The sequence below is a fragment of the Herpailurus yagouaroundi genome, unplaced genomic scaffold (genome assembly GCF_014898765.1).
Source record: "Herpailurus yagouaroundi ecotype Mexico unplaced genomic scaffold, PumYag 186, whole genome shotgun sequence".
Lineage (NCBI taxonomy): Eukaryota > Metazoa > Chordata > Mammalia > Carnivora > Felidae > Herpailurus > Herpailurus yagouaroundi.
The window spans coordinates 48,648,803-48,664,981 of record NW_024412417.1 but is presented as its reverse complement, the minus strand read 5'-3'; the positions used below and the strand labels follow the sequence as shown (position 1 = coordinate 48,664,981).

Sequence of the window (16,179 nt, the reverse complement as noted above, 5' to 3'; positions counted from 1 at the left end):
GGTTTCCCTTGGGGACCAACACCTGTGGGGCCTTTACGAGCCTGGGCTCCGAGCTGGCCTGGCTCCGGCGCCCCCATTAGCTGCCAGGTGCCTGAGGGGTGGCACCCAGGCCCCCTGTGGGGTCCTCCTCCCGCCAGGGGCAGCGCGGCCCCTCACCCGGCCCCCTCACCACCAGGGAGCAGGCAGAAGGGGGCAATGCGCATCAGCCCCGGGGCCCCACTCACCGCCAGGGGCAGCAGCGTGGCCTCGCGGCCAGGAGGGCTGCTTAGCAGGAAGGCCCGGGTCTCCTTGAACGGGACGTCCCTGCTCATCTTCTCCAGGAGCAGCCCCAGGACCTGTGTGGTGAGGCTGGGCTCCAGGGCCAGCGCCCGCCACAGGGTGCAGGTGTGGCTGCCACAGGGCAGAAGGACAGTCACCTCCAGGCCACCGCCGGCTCGGCTCCACACCCCAGATGCACCCACAAGACTCCAAGGGCTCCGCTCCGGGCAGGCGGTGCCCTGACCTCGCATCCAAACGAACCCACCCCGTCCCCCGACCCCGGTGAGCAGCACTGGCAATAAAGGGCAGGGAGAGAAGTCTCGGCCTGAACAGAGCCCCTGAAGTCCCCTGGGAGCTGCCAGAAGCAAACAGGAGGCTTTCCTGCAGGAGACAGCCTCATTCGGCCTCGGGGGCGAGACCCCGCAGAAGCTACAGCTCTTAATACGCTTACAGACCGAAACGACAGACCTCAAGCACCGAATGGGAACCGGAAACTCCAAAACTCGATAAGCGACTTTTAAAATTTATTTGGAGAGAGAGCAGGGCAGAGGGGCAGACAGAACCCCCAGCAGGCTCTGCAGCGTCAGCAGAGCCCAACGCGAGACTCGAACTCACAAACCGTGAGTTCACGACCTGAGCCAAAACCAAGAGTCGGTCACTTAACCCACGGAGGCCCCCCCCCCCTCCGCCCTGAGGTGCCCCTCGATAAGCAACTCTGAAAGAGAACCCACGGCCCTTCGGAAACGACACACGGGACGCTGCGCCCTGCAGAGGCAACTGGCGCCAGCCTGAGCAGAGCAGGGGTGACGTGGGACAAGTGGAAGGTCACGGGAAGAAGTCACCTGAAGTCAGCACAAGAAAGACCACAGTGAAAATTCAGAGACCAGAACCAGAGACGTGAGGGGTGGGGTGACAGGCTGTCCCAGAAGCACAGGGTGGAGAGAGGATCTGAAAAGACAAGGGCTGGCAAGTGTTCAGAACGCACGAGGATGAAGGAAAGCAGGCTGCGGGCCCCTGCCGGCAACAGGCAGGACACCGGTGACAAGTGCCCGGCCCGTGCGCAGCGGAGAAAAGCCGGCGGGCTTCCTTCAGAACGACAGCACTAGTGAGTCCCGTGGGAGCCAGAGAACAGCCACGTGCCCCCTCCCGGCACGGGAGACTGGCCCAACCCAAACGCCGACCCTACCAAAGTAATATCCCCGGAGGGCGGCCAGAGGAACGTGTCTTCCGACGGCCAGTAAAGAGCTCGCCCGCCGCAGTCTGGAGGACCTACTTCAGGTGAAGGAAAGCGAGGGGCCAAGATGCCACCAGGAGAGAGGGACACCGGGGAGGCACGGGGCTTCGCCGCTGGGCAGCCCCGTCCACCTGCATCCAGGGCAGGGCACGGCACGCTTCCGACACAGACACCAACGCGGAGGCGAATGGGTGTGCCACGTTCCGAGAATACTTCGCGTGTGGGCAAATTTTAATCCCGTGTGATTTTCACACATCATGAAATACTCTTTAAAAAATCTTTTTTCTAACCGTTTGTAAGTTTAAAATTCATTCTTGGCTCGCCAGCCGTACAAAAACAGGCGGCGGGTCACATTTGGCCCCCTGCGCCAGGACCGTCCGGCTCCTGGACGCGGCCGGCGTGTCGCCCACAGCTGCAGCGCAGCATGACGACGAGCAGCGGCGCGTGCACCGTGAAGACGGCGCACTACCCCGAGGAAGCCAGGAGAAAATTCTGTACGATTCTGCTTACACTGACTCTGTTTGAGTTCAAGATCAGGCAAAATGCCTGTCTGACGACAGCAGTCAGACAGCGGCGACCTTCGGGTTTCGAGAAGGGCCGGGCGGGAGCCGCCTGGGGGATGGCCGCCTGCAGGCACGGGACGCTGCAGCCAGTGGTGTGGACAGTGTGCGCTCTTCAGCGAGAAGCAGGTGGCAGGTGCGTGAGCAGACCCAGCAGGGGCACCGACGGCGGGCAACACGCGACCCTACCCACCCTACCCTGTCCTGTAGGTGAGGACGTGCGGGGGGGCGGGGGGGGGGGGGCAAAGGCCCGGGCTGCCCGAAGGGAGGCAGTCGTGAGCCAGGCTCTGCGCACACGGGGCCACTCTCAGGGCAACCACTAGAACAGAAAGAGGGCTGACAACTTCCAAACTAACTCAGGGGAAGACCAATCTATAAAAAGAGCCCGTCGGCCGCAAGACACAAGAAAGACGATCAGGACAGAAGACGAGCGGCAAAGAGGGGTCCCCGCTGAGGCTGCCATCCCGTCCCACCACGTCGGTGGGGAGATGCAGCCACTTACGCTGGAAGGACAGACGGACGAGGAAAGGTTGGCGGGGACAGGATGGAAATGCAGAAGGCACTCCCGGGGAGGAGGGGCCGTGACCGTGCACTCACCCCCGCCCAGCGGCACACCCCCAGAGCGGACACGCGTCAGGGAGAATGGCGGCGCCCGACGGCGGGCAGACGGTACCAACCGCGCCGGGGTCCGAGACCACTCCCAGCCCTGCGCACAGCAAAGGCAGGACCAGGGCATGGTCCTCGGCCGGGAGAGACGCTCTCCTGTGAGGCTCGTGGGCGGAAACTCGGGAGCTGGGGGTGTGAGTGGGGGTGCACGGGGTGGGGGGCTGGGGATGGCGACAGGTGCCCTGCAGAAGAGAAGCGGGGACAGAGAACACGGGAAGGAGCCAGGGGTGCCGGGGCGCCACGCGGGGCAGACGGGGCCCTCGAGTGCCGAGTCTGGGCTGACCTCGGCTTGCGGCCCAGGCGGCCGGGACCCCGTCCACCCCAAAGGCCGGCAGGCGCAGGGTACCTGTCAAAGGGCAGGGGGCCGCCCAGGAGGCTGGACACCACGGCCGCGCAGTGCTGGGACGCCAGGAGGTACACGCTGTGCTGTGCGGCCTGCAGGACGTGCTCCTCTCGGGTCTCCTGCAGCTTCGAGCGCAGAACGCTCACGATCTCGGGCACCTGTGGGGCGGGGGGCGCGGGGGTCAGGCCCTGGGCACACCCACCCCAGGAGGTGTTCCAGCGCCATCAGAGCCGCCAGCTGTGAGCCCCCCAGCCAGGGTCACGGGGGGCGGGAATCCCGCGGGATCACCGCCGGCCACCACGGAGAGAGATGCCACGTCCCGGTGCGGGGACCCAGATTCCACGTGGGAGGCCACCAGAGCGGAGCGCGTGCCAGGGTGCACACGGGCAGCGTTCGCGTGACACACGGAGCACGGAGGCCGGCAGCTGCGATGGCCCCGCACGCCCCCACGTGGGGACGCAAGCCCCGGGCCCCTGGAGGCAGCGCGCGGCCACCCTCGCCCAGCAAAGGCAAGGTAAGCGGTGGGCTGCGACAGCGAGGACCAGGAAGGGGACGCTCGTTCTTGGACCGCGGCTGGCAGGCTGCTGTCATCCCAGAAGCGAGAGGGGCCATCTGGTTCAAGAAGGGGCAGCCAGAGCACAGCCCAGGCCCCGACGCGGCAAGCGGGCCCTCTTCTGGGCACGGGCTTGTCACTGCGGGTGCCCAGGGCTCTTGGGAAAGGGGTGCCAGGCCCCACCACGGGGATCGCCTACTGCCCCGGCTGCGCAGCGGGAAGACACCACAGTCCAAGACGACAGCAGACAGACGGCGGCAGGGACACAGTCCCTGGACAGGGACAGCCAGCCGACTGTGGACTCGGCCACCTCCCAGGTGCCCGGGCGGAGCCGGCCGAGGAGCCCACCCGACGGCCGGGCAGCAGGAGGAGCAGGGAGGTACAGGTCTTGGCTCCGACCTAGAACCTTCCAGGCCAGGCCCACGCCTGCTCGTGTGGTAGAGTCTTGCAAGCGTGCGGGGCATAAGAGGTGCGCAACTCGGATGTTAGGAAACGTGGGAGGCCACGTGCCTGGAGTGGGGCAGGCCAGCGGTCCCTACCCGGCCATGGGGACCGGTGTCCTTACCACCGTTTCTCGAAAGGCTTGTCACCACGATGACACTCGCTTCACAACTGTGGGTGCAGCAAGTGGATCCTGCTCCCACTGCCCGCCCTCTCCCCCCCCCCCCCCCCCCCCCCCCCCCCACCCCAGCTGTCGGGGTAGAGAGTGTCCCTAACCCCAGCCCCAGGGCTCTGGCAGGAAGGAGGTGTTTTCCACACCGGCTGGGCCGGGGCCTGGCTCCCACCGATGCAAGAACATCTGTGGGCCCTTCCCGTCCGAGTTCACTGCTGAAGCGGCCAAGGCCAGCGGCGCTCCCCCTTCCCCTGGGCTCCCGGCCTGGACACACGCCTCGCTCGTGCACGTAACGTTCCCGCCCTCCGGCACTAACGTAACCGTGGATCTTCTCCACGTGCGTCCGTCCCAGGGCGGGTTTTCGAGCCTGACCGTGGGGGCTTCTCCTCTTTCCTTCACTTCGCTGCCTCCTCTCCGGGATGTTGGCTCTTTCCCCGACTTGTCTCCTCAGAGGTGTTTCTAATCGTCTCCGTGGGTTTATCTGTCCTCTCTAGCGTTTTCCTCGCTCTTGCGGATTTTCTTCGGCGGCCGGAACCCACTGGGGCGCGTGAACGGCTCTGATCCGTGCGACCCGTGAGCGTGGCAGCAGGTCCCGGTGCTCGGCCGCGGGGGGCCCGCGGGCTGGGGTCTGTGCCGGTGAGCCGGCTCCGTCCGGTCTCAGCCGGGGGTCTGCGTTCCGACGGCCCGTGCGCCCTCCACCTTCCAGGCAGCTCCAGGGCTCACCTTCACCGGCCCTGCGCCCGTGCCCCAGGCTGGTGTCCGCCCCTCACGGCGCGGTCTCCCGCCGTGCGCTCTCTTCACGGCTCCGCCGAGCCAGGACGCGCCACGCAGTCCAGCCCTCGGCGGTCTCTCGTACAGACACAGGGTCGTGCCGCGCGAGGACACTGCCATCACCCCAGAGAAGCTGCGTGTGCGTTAACCACCCGGCCCCGGCCCCTGACCTCCTCCCGGCCCTGCAGACTCACACACTAGGTGGCCTCTGGTGGCTGCTGTCTTTCATGGGGCACGACGTTTTCAAGGCTCATCCACGCGGAGCGTGTTTCATACTTCACTCCTCCGGGTTGCCGAGTAGCATTTCAGCGTACGGGTGGGATGTGTTTTATTTATGTTTATTAACCGACAGACATTCAGGTTCCTTCATTTGGCCATTAAGCACGACGCTGCCGTGAGCGTCTACGTGCCGGTCTTCGCGGGGACGTCTGCCTCCACGTCTCTCGGCACGCGCCCGAGCCGGGGGCCGCCGGGCCGGAGCTGCCGGGAGGCCTCCACAGCAGCAGCCCCGTTTCGTTTGCAGAGGGTCTCCTCCCACCTGTTCCCCTTGGCTTCGCCAGCACACGTCCCTCCAACCCAGAGAAGGCCGTTCTCCTCCCTCCCGAGACGACCCAGGTCAGGAGCCGGCGCCCTCCCGTCTTGCCCTCTGCGCTCACGCTACGACACGCTCTGTTTCACCATTGCTGCACGCTGGGGCCGGGGGCCCTCGGTCCGGTCACGCCGCCCGCCAAGACCACGTGTTCTGATTCCGTGTCGGAGACATTCAACGGTGTCCCGGTGTCCCTAAGAGGGCCCCCTGCCAAGGCCTCTCGGGGCAGGGAGGAAAGTGGTGGCCCGCGTGACCTCCGCGGGTGCAGGATGCGAGCGTGCCCGTCACGCGGAAGACGGAGGTGCGTGTCGCAGACGCGCTGAAGCACGAGCCCGGCCGTCAGCAGTCCCGCTCCGGGGGGCGAGGGGGGTGCGTGTCGCGTCTGTGGGCCGAAGCCGGGAAGGGTACCGTGCAGGCGGCAGCACCCTGAGCCCCCGCCGGCTGGTGCGGCACGCCGGGCCCATGAAAGGAGCCTTTCTCTGTCGGGAACGGGGGCTCCAAAAAAACAAACCAGGCAGAAACTTCACGACAACGGATTTGGTGGTGATTTCTTGGCCATGACACCCAAGGAACAGGCACCGAAGGCAAAAAGCTAGGCCTGCGTCGGATCGAAAACCTTTTGTGCGCGAGGAGGACCTGGCAACTCCCGATCTCAGGGCCTAGGTTCAACGCCCCCCCCACCCCCCGCCCCAGGCATGGAGCCTCTTACAGAACGACGACTTTTAGGTGTCCGAGGACACAATCGAGGGCTACAGAATGGGAAAACACTCCCGGGTCACACGCCCGATACTGTGCCAGTGGCCAGGTCATACAGAGAACCGCACAGCCAACGACAACAGACCAAACAACGTCACTGCAAATGGGCCAAGGTCACAGACAGGTCTCCCAGAAGACAGACAAACGGCCAAGTGCATCGTCAGCAATCCTGAGGGAAATGAAGTCAAAACCACTCTGAGGTGCCACCTCACACCCAGCAGGAGGGCTGCGACCAACAAAACAAAAAACAAGTGTGGGTGAGGGTGCGGGGAAAGGGAGCCCTCTGCACGGCTGGCGGGAACGCGAACCGGTGCAGCCGCCGTGGGAACAGAGGAGGCTCCTCCAAACCTTCAAAGAGGCCTGAACGACCCAGCGCCCCCGCCGTGGGCAGTTCACCCAAGGGCCAGCCGTCCGCACACCCGTTACAGCCGCGCTCACAGCCGGATGGACACACGGAGTGCGGCCCGTGTACCCACGCACCAGGAACACCAGCGGCCCCAGCCTCCAAACTGGCCCGTCCCCTCCACGCGCATGGGGCCTCCGGGGCCCCTTTCTACCACTCAGGTCCAAGCGGGGGGGCCCCCGCTGAGTGCAGAATAAAATCCAAGCCTTCCCCCAGCAAACCCTACCGTGGCCGTGCCCTCCCGTCACACCTGCAGCCCGTTGACAAGTGTCTCCTGAGGGGACACTCTCTCTCTCCAGGGGTCACCACGCACAGCTCTCCTGCCACGTGGCCCTTTCTGATGCTCTTCCACCTTCTCCATCAGCAAACTCCTGTTCGTCCCTCCCTGAGAAGGTACTGGTGACATACACATGTCCGTGTGCCCACGTGTGCGTGCGTATCTCGGACAGAGAACTCGTATCCGGAATATATAAAGTACTGGCACAAATCAACAGGAGAAACACAGACAACCCAGAAAAAAAATGGGCAAGACGCGGGCGTCTCCAGCTGCGCACGGCACACACGTACAAAAGCGTTCAGCTTCACAAGCCACCAGAGAAACGCGAATCCCGCTCAACGTGGAGCCGCCACTCACCCCCAGGACGACGCGGACCGGTGCCGACAACGGCGCGGCCTCTCCCGGCGTGTCCCCGACAGAAACACACCCTCATGCAGCCCACGGCAACGCGGCCCCTCCTGGGAACTGCACGCGTGCCCCCTGAGGCGGCAGCCAGGCGGTGCGCAGGCGCGGGCGACGGTGTGCGTGACCTCACGCCAGCAGGGGCGGCACACGAGGGCCCGAAGGGTGCGAGTCCGTCTCTACGGGGTACGAACCAGCCGGTGCTCCGCACTGCAGGGAGGCAGGGGCAGCCTGCGAGGTGTCGGCTTGGGGGACCAGGGACTCCGGAGCGGGCGGACGCCTGTGCGTGCACATCCGTGGGGACCCCCAGGACAAGTCCGTGCTCTGCTGGGACGCTCCACTTCCAGAGGGAGCCTCGAACCCCTCCCGGTCAACAGGTCCGCCTCTCGGGGATTCACAGGGCGGGCGTTGTAGCAGCCACCCGACCCCCGGAGCCCGCCTCGCACCCGCGGGGACCCGAGCGCGGAACGTGCGTGTCAGCTGTCGCGGCACACGCGCTGACGCAGGGCCGCTGCTGACGCACGACTGGGAACAACTACGCAGACAGACGGCCACCTGAGCTCCCAAGGGCACACAGAGGTGACAGGGTGAACGGGAAGGCCACAAGGAGCAGGCGGCACGTGAGCGCCCCGGGCAGGGCCCCCGTGGGCCAGCCAGCTGTGGGACTCTCCGAAGGGCCCGGAGCAGAGGGCCCAGCCAGTGCCCACCCGCCGCGGGGCTCGGCGCCCCCCCCCCCCCATTTTCCTTCCCCTTCCCCTTCCTTTTTCCGGGCCCCAGCCCGGCCCCTCCCCTCCCTGCCCCGCCCCGCCCCCCTCACCTTCTCCTGGAGCATGCTCCCTCGCTCCCTCAGCAGACAGTTGACCATGATGGTAGCCGCCCTCGAACAGTTCTTGTCCGGGTCTCCCAGACTCTCAAACAAGGTCAGCAGGAGGCTGATGAGTTGCTCTGGCGGGAGGCGCTTGGCAATAATCTAGGACGACGGCTGTGTCAGAAGAACTGAGCCGGTGGGGACACAGACCCAGCATCCCGGGGTCGGGGGCCGCCGGGTGCCTCCTCCAGCCGCCCTCGCCCCCTCGTGGGTGCGGGGGCGAGGTGGCGGCTCACGCACAGGAGGCGCGCCGGGGCCGAAGCCTGGCCCTGCCGGGACACGGGGTGCCTCAAGGACCCTCCTGACCCAGGCCCCTGGAAGGCAGTCTGGGGGCGGCTGCCCTCCTGACCCGTGGGGTGGCCTGCAGGTGTCCAGACTGCAGGGTCAAGGGTGGGGGGTGGCACATCCACCCTGAGCAGCCCAGCCACGGACCGGAGCCCCCTCCTCGTCTGGTCAGCACAGCAGAGCGAGCCACTCATTAAAGCAGACAGCACACAGAACGGAAGGGACACAAAACCACAGACGGCAGCCGCGCCACGTCTGGCCCCAGCCGCACACCTCCCACTCCACCTGGAGTCCCCCAGGGCTGCGTCTTTTCCTCCCGCGGAGTCCTCCCTCCCCACCCAGGAAGGGCCCCGTTCACCCCCTCCCTTCCTTCTTCCGCAGGAGAGCACGCCGCCTCGGGACCCGAGGGCCAGGTCCAGACACCAGATGGAGTAGGAGTGCCGTCCCGGTGTGGGGCTCACAGCGCGGGCTGGGGCAGCTTCCTCGGCTCTCCGGAGCCGGCAGCTGAGCTCCTGACGCCCCTGCTGCTGGGCCTCGGAGGGCTGACCCCAGGAAGGTGGAAGCAGGGCCAGCCCGCTGGCCCCGTGGCACACCCACCCGGCGCCCTGCAGAGCCCGTGGCGTGCTCGGAGCTGGCTGCTGTGACGGCGCCACCCCGGCGGGTACCTGGGCTATGCTGTGGCAGGTGTGGAAGAGGACGGCGGGGTCGGGGTGCACGAGGCCTTCTTTGAGGGCGAGGAGCTGCTCGGCCACATCGTCCCGGTAGTCACGGGAGAAGCCTTCAGAGGCAAGGCAGAGGGAGGCCGGGCAGGTGCTTCCCTGGCCCCCAAGGCCCAGGCTCCACCCCTCCTCCCTCCAGCAGCTCTGTCCAGCCAGGGGCTCACCCTCATAGCCCAGCTGGAGGTACAGCAGGGCGTGGACGCAGCTCACAGCCTCCTGGCGGGTGGCAGGCCACAAGTCCGCGCACCGTGGGGAGAAGAGGCCAATGAGGAGGCCCAGGTTGTGGAAGGGCACCAGGGCCTGGAGAGGCAGAAGGAGGGGGCCCTCGTGCAACACTGGGGGGGACAGAGAGGAGGGCCAGGCCCCCCAAGATGCCAGGAGTGGGCAGGTGTCCCTGCACCAGCTGGACCCAGACACAGGCAGGGGTGTGACCAGTACAGCTCCTCGGTGAGCTGCTGCCCTGCCAGGACCCCTAAGAGGAGGAGGGTCCGGTAGCAGGTGTGTGCAGGCAGAGGGGCGATCGGGAGATAAAGAGGGAGTCCCCACGGGCAGCAGAGGGGGGCAGGGCTCTGCTGATCCTGGCCATGAGGCGTGGGACGTTCCCTCCCCTAGAACACAGGTCCCGTCAGGTAAAGGGCTGCGTGAGATCTCCTTTCGCCCTAGCGGGGTCCCGGGCCCGTCTTCCGGGGCCTAGTCTTCCTGGCCAGATACAGAGCCCTGCCTGCCCCACACTGAACAAACGGCCTCGCGACATCAGTTGCACACCCCTCGGTCTCCTGCCTCCACCTGCCCCCATCGGCCCGCCACGCATGAGGCCTCCTGGGGAAGCGCCCACACCCTGTCCGTGCACAGGCGCCTTTAAGGGAGAGTCAGGCTCCGCTGTTCTGAGGGCTCGGCTGAAGGCCCTCACCCCAGCCGTAGGCTGCAGGGAGGACCTTGGGGGCCAGCCACTGTTCCTCCCAGCGAGGCCAGACATCTGTCACCTCACACACAAAGGTGAACTCTACTTAGACTGGGCTTATGTGAAAAGCAGGCCAGGAAAGAATTTGTGGGAAAAGGCCGCCTAAGCTCGCTCAGAAGCGAAAACCATCCAGACACATGCAGCAGGTCCAGCGAGACAAACAATCAGGCTCTGGGTAGGTAAAAAAAAAAACAAAGCAAAACAAACAAAAAACAAACAAACAAAAAACCAAGAGAAAAGACCACAAGCATCTACTCCTGATAAACATCCTCATTAAGACAGACCAGGGGTGCCCAGGTCGCTCAGTCGGTTAGGCCGACTTTGGCTCAGGTCATGATCTCACTGTCCGTGAGCTTGAGCCCCACGATGGGCTTCGTGCGGATGGTTGCATACCCTGCTTGGGATTCTCTCTCCGCGCCCCTCCTCTCCTCTCCCACCCGTGTGCGTTCTCTCTCTCACAAAGTAACAGATAAACTTAAAAAAAGAAAGACACAGCTGGAACAGGATAGAGAATGCCTAGCAGTGCAACTATCTAGAGGCCGGGGGATGCTGTCAGTCCCCACTTTGTTCTGGAAACACCAGGCAACACGAGAGGCCGAGAGGCACAGGGGTTGGGGGGAAAGGCCAAATTATCAGCATCTGTAAGCGACACGACTGTGCTTCTGGAAGCACAAGAGAACGAACCAACGCTCATTAGAAACGACGACGGGGTCTTACGAACCGCCTCGCGTCTCAGGGTCCACAAATCCACGCTTTCCGTGGGCACTAACTACAGTCAGACAGTTACTGACAGCGCTTGCAGAAAGCGCTTCACTGGCAAAGGCACCAAAATCTCTCACAGCAGAGCCGTGTGAAGATGCCGTCCCGAGTTTCCGAGCGGCCTGGGTGGAAAGACCCATTACTGACGGATGCTCAACAAGTTAATCCATCGGTCCCACGCAATCCCTACCAAAATCACAACAGGGATGTTTCAGGACGACGCGAAATTTATCCGAGGATCACCTAGACCAACGGCCTTGTGCGCACAGCCGCGAAGCCCCGACAGCGTGCCCTCCGCCCCCCCCACCCTCCCCCCGCAGACGCCGAAGTGCCAGACAACCACGCGCTTCCCGGACTGAGCCCCTTCGCAGCCCACCCCTACCGCTCCAGACCCCCTGCCTCTGCCCAAACGTCCTCGCTTTCTTTTACCCCGCCCCCACCTCCCCTTCCCCGCAGCTGACGCGGGGGCTCCCGAGGAGAGGGGTGCCCGTCAGGTTTTACTCTGAGTGGCCAGCCCTGAGGACGACTCCTGGTCCTGACCGGCCCTCTGTGCACGTCTCCGGAAAGAGGATGGTGGGGCCCCCGGAATGTGGAACCGCCAGAGGAGCACCAGGGAGGAGCATCAGGGAGCTGGGAGGGTGCTGTGGGACGTGGGGGGCCACACACAGCAGCCCCCAGGCCAGGGGACCCAGGACAGAGGCCGGGGCAGGGGAGTCGCCTGGTACTCACGCTGACGTGCAGGTGCTCCAGGAAGTGCTGCAGCAGGCAGGCGCTCAGGCCCAGCGCCCGCACCCTCTCGTGGCCCCGTGGGGACCTGATCCACGGGCTCAGGTGCTGGGGGAGAGGGGGCTTCGCATGGGTGCCGGGGCAGGGGTGAGCCCGGGAAGCAGCAGCCTGCGCGCTGCGGGCGGCTCAGCATCCCTGCCGGGCCGCCCGTCCCTGGCCGGCGGGCCAGGTCACGGCAGGTCGCCTCCGACAGCTGGGGCCCTGTCCCCGTCCTGTTGGCCCAGCCCACAGACGTGGCCGCCCCAGGCGGACCGAGAGCGAACCAGGCCTACCAGGGGACGGGCCGCTTTTGCAAGCAGGTCAGTCTCGCCCCTGCAACTGCAGCGCCGGAAACGGCAGGGAGGGGTGCGGCTTGGCTACCACGTGCCCGCTCCGCCAGGAGCCCTAGACGGCCAGGAGCTCACATCCGGTGCCTGAGTGGTGTCTCCACCACCGTGTCACGCAGTGGAGGGGAGGCGACGATAGGCTCCTGTGTGGGCCCACCCCCATCCGCCCACCCGTCCAGGCAAGGCAGCCCTCCTGTTCACAGACGCCCCTCCCATACACTGGCAGAGAGCACCAAACTCCCCGGCGCCCCCGGAGCAGGCAGCGCCAGGAAAACCAGGCATGGGGCTGGCTGCCGGGGTCGGGGGGGCACCCCCGGGGCAGGGCACACCCACCGCACACCTCCACCATGATCTGCAGGCCCTGCGGGGTCATGTTCCGCCGAAGGAGGCTTGTCAGCAAATCCTCAAGGGCGTGCATGGTGTCCAGGTACAGGGACTTAGAAAGAGATGAGGCCACCAGTGACCCTGGTGCCTGCAGCGGCCTGCCCGCTGCCCGCCGTGGATGCAGGGTGATACCTTCTGGCGGTCCTCCTCCCCCTCGGGCTCAGGCAGCACAGCCATGACGCTGTGTAGACAGCCGCGGATCAAGTCCGCCTGCACTCGCTCTTCCAGCGCTGGCTCCAGGGAGCTGAACCGCAGTCAAGGCCCCGTGCCACACCCCTTGTCCAGAGGGCACGTGCACAGAGGGCCCCCCACAGCCCCCCTCACACCCAGAGGAAAGGATACACCAGGTAAGTGCAGGCAAGCATGGCCTTCTTCCGAATGGGCGTTCTCAGGGAGTCTGGGGGCTCTGCCTTGATGAACTCCTAGGGGAGCCAGCCCCGTGACTCAGCCCTTGGCCCAAGCACCAGCCTTCCTCCTGGTCAGCCATCTGCCCGGCGCTGGCTTCTGGCCAACTCTGTCCCCCAACCCAGGTGGGTGCCGGGCCCCTCGTTGCACGCCCCCCCCCCCCCCCCACTGGCATCTCCAGGCCCAACTCCGTCTAGGGCCGCGCCCTGGGAGCCACCCTGGCACCGGCCGGGCCCCGCCCAGAGCTCACCATCATCTGTGCCACCAGCTCGGCTTTCCTCGAGAAGTGGAAAGAGCCAGCTTGGGCACTGCTGCAGATGGCCTGGCTGGCCATGCACACACTCTGGATGAGACACAGCTTCAAAGCCGGGTCCTGGAAGGACACAGGACTGCAGGGGGGCCACCAACGCCCGCCCCCACAGCACAGCTCTGCCCCGAGGTGGGCGGCCGCTGCCTCTCGGCCCTCGGGGTGGAATCCAGAACAGGAGGCCACCCAGAGTGACAGCCCTCAGGCCCCGCAGCCACACACGTTCCTCCCCGAGGGGCTCTCAGCCTGTCCCCCTCCAGCTCTTGCCACGCAGACCAGGGGGCCTGGAGCCCCTGCGGCACTCAGCTCTCCGCCTGGCTCGGGCAGACAGCACGCTGTGTCCCCTGCACCCTGGGGTGTGGCTGGAAGGGCATCTCAAGGTGGGAGAAGGGAACACACCCAAGAAGAGCCCCGGCAGAGAGGGACTGTCCCCTGCCTGTCCCACCGACTTGGCCTCTGGGGAGTCAGGAAAGGGGGCGTGGGGAGCTGTCCTGGGGACACGAAGTCCAGGAAGAGACAAGTCTCAGAATACCCTCCCCTCCAGCCAACCCCAGGAGACCCCAGAGGGTCTGCTCTTCAAGGGGAAGGCCCAGCCACTCCTAGAGAGGTGTTAGTGCCCAGTTAGTGCCAGAGATCCCAGGGAGGAAACACGTTAGTGAGGCTCAGCAGGAGGTGGGTGTCGTGAGCATCGGGGAGCAGAGCCCCAGCCTGTGGGCCTGCCAGCCAGCTGCTCAGAAGCCCTCCGGCCATCTTCTGCCCACCCACCACCCAGCATCCAGGCCGGGACACACTAGCTCCTGGGCCCCTACTGTGGCTGTAAGAGGAGAAGCTGCTCCAAGGTGAGTGGGGACCCGTCCTGGCGCGATGCTCCCAGATGCTATCCCTGGGGACTGGGACCGGGGAGCCCCGGGGGCGTCCCCCTGGCTTCTGCCCCTGAAGCTCACAACCAGGCCAGCCCAGAGACAAGAGAAAAGGCATAGTTCACACTTAACTCCTACACACTGTACCTTGGTCTCTACCTTTATTCCCAGAACCTGAACAACAAAATTGAAGGGAGTTAAAACGCGAAGCTCTGGCGGTGATGTCCCTGCCCCGCCTGCATGGCGCCCCCCACGCAAGCAGTCTGCCGAGGCCCCCACCTTGGTGCTGAAGTACTGGAATATGTTCCGGAGGATGTCCGACTCAACCTTGGCCAGCACCAGCTCGCGGGGGGCCCGTGCTGCCACGTGGCCGTAACACAGGATCAGAGTTGACTTCACCTTTTCCACATCATTCTCACTTCGGTCCTGAGAGGCCAGAGGGGTCGGCAGGGCCTCGGTTACAGGCCATTACCTTCCCCCAATAGGAAGCCTTGCGCTCAGAACCCCCAGGTCCCTCTGGAAGAAGGGCTGAGCTGGCCAGCAATGTCAGAGGCATAACCGAAGGAGCGGAGGGCGCCATCGGAGAGTCCCTCCGCCGGGGACAGAACGGGACAGGCAGGCCAGCCACGGGCCCGCTGGGGACAAAGCAGCAGAAGGGAAAGCACTGAGCAGTGGACCACGATGGCAGAGGTGGGCAGAAGGGAGGGCTGGGAGCTGAGAGCCAACTCGGGGGCCGGGGCAGGGGGGGCAGGGGCCCCTGCCCTCTCAGTGGCTGCTCTGGAGCCCTCCCACCCGGCCCGGACTTGAGATTCTGTAACTGCAACAGGCACCCGGAGACGAGGACCAGGGTGGCGGACGGGGCAGTGGTCCATGCCCCTTGCATCAGGCTTCCCCAAGAATGCAGCCTTCGCTGGCCACCAGGGGGCAGAGGACACGCAGACAGCAGGCGGGCGGTCCCATCCTGGCCCCTGGGAGCCCCTCAGAGCCCATGGCCAGCACAGGACTGCCCCTTGTCATAACCACCAGCCCCACCCACAAAGAAGCACGGACCGGATGCCACCTCCCTGCCCTGTCCCCAACCGGCAGGGTGCCTGAGCCCAGGAAGCTCCAGAACCCGCAGCCGCAGGACCCCTAATCACAGCAGCACAGCCAAGACAGAAGCACGGCTGGTCCCACCCAGATGCCCCCCACCACCGCCCCAGCGGTCACCCTGACCCCTGTACCTTAAAAATGTTGAAAATGCCAGTGGATCTTCTGAACACATCTGACCTCATGAAGTCCTCCAGCTGGGCCAGGACATCATCCAGGTGAGAGGTGGCACAGATCCCAAAGCAACAGGCGAGGCCCTGGGAGACGCACAGATGCACTCACACCTGGGCAAGGACAGGGGTGGGAAGGAGCACCCTGCACACGCACACGCTCCAGAGAGGTGCAGTCACACACGCACGCACACACGCACACACGCACACGCTGAGTGCCTGAAGGGAGAGAGAGGCTCTGGGGAGGGCACCACCTCGCGCTCGGCCTCCTCCTGGTGTCTGGCCGTCTCCAGAAGCTCTTGCAGATGCTTCCTCACCACCTCTTTGCTCGAAGCGGCACCCAGCGTGGTTCCAATACATTTATACAGGAAGTTCTGCAACAGGGCCAAGGAGCACAGCCACGCCTGACGCCTGAGTGCGGGAGCGCCAAGCAGACGTGGGAGGGGCTGCCCGGCACCCACCGCGAGGAGTGGGGGCGACGGGCTCCTGCACCCCCAGCCGTGGGCCTCTGGGAGGAGGCTCACGGGCCCTCCCTCTCTGGCTCTGCCAGGGCCACAGGCCACTGGAGACAGGTTCGTGCAGAAGATCACGTGGAATCAAGGCAAAAGAACAGTAGCCTAAGGACGCTGCCCAGAACCCCCCCCCCGGGGCACCCCCTCCTCCGTGCACCTTCTCCTGGGGCGTCCCGTTGTAGCAGGGCAGCTGTCTGCACATCTCTAGGCTCAGCTGGCAAATCCACGTGTTGTCAGACACGACAGCCAGAGTGTCCCGAAGGAACTGTGGGCAGGGGCCAAAGCAGTGAGGGGCCAGGGATGCAGCCCTTCACGGGGCCGGG

At 65.4% G+C, this 16,179-nt stretch overlaps 1 protein-coding gene across 3 annotated transcripts in view; it reads right to left on the bottom strand.

The window, feature by feature from the left end:
* Positions 1-6: 6 nt before the first annotated feature.
* The window catches only part of MROH1 (maestro heat like repeat family member 1), a 47,247-nt gene continuing 31,074 nt past the window's right edge, over positions 7-16,179 (bottom strand). For 2 of the 3 annotated variants that reach the window (XM_040494737.1, XM_040494739.1), the window contains 15 exons: positions 16,014-16,121; positions 15,599-15,718; positions 15,309-15,431; positions 14,365-14,511; positions 14,233-14,259; positions 13,169-13,291; positions 12,856-12,935; positions 12,646-12,757; positions 12,470-12,565; positions 11,747-11,851; positions 9,462-9,597; positions 9,244-9,356; positions 8,243-8,395; positions 3,065-3,219; positions 7-390 (listed from right to left, as the gene is read on the bottom strand). In XM_040494737.1, coding sequence (XP_040350671.1) covers positions 153-390; positions 3,065-3,219; positions 8,243-8,395; positions 9,244-9,356; positions 9,462-9,597; positions 11,747-11,851; positions 12,470-12,565; positions 12,646-12,757; positions 12,856-12,935; positions 13,169-13,291; positions 14,233-14,259; positions 14,365-14,511; positions 15,309-15,431; positions 15,599-15,718; positions 16,014-16,121 — 1,836 coding nt within the window. In that variant the 3' untranslated portion in view covers positions 7-152. The remainder of the gene's footprint in view (positions 391-3,064; positions 3,220-8,242; positions 8,396-9,243; positions 9,357-9,461; positions 9,598-11,746; positions 11,852-12,469; positions 12,566-12,645; positions 12,758-12,855; positions 12,936-13,168; positions 13,292-14,232; positions 14,260-14,364; positions 14,512-15,308; positions 15,432-15,598; positions 15,719-16,013; positions 16,122-16,179) is intronic. The other variant, XM_040494738.1, reaches the window with a different exon arrangement.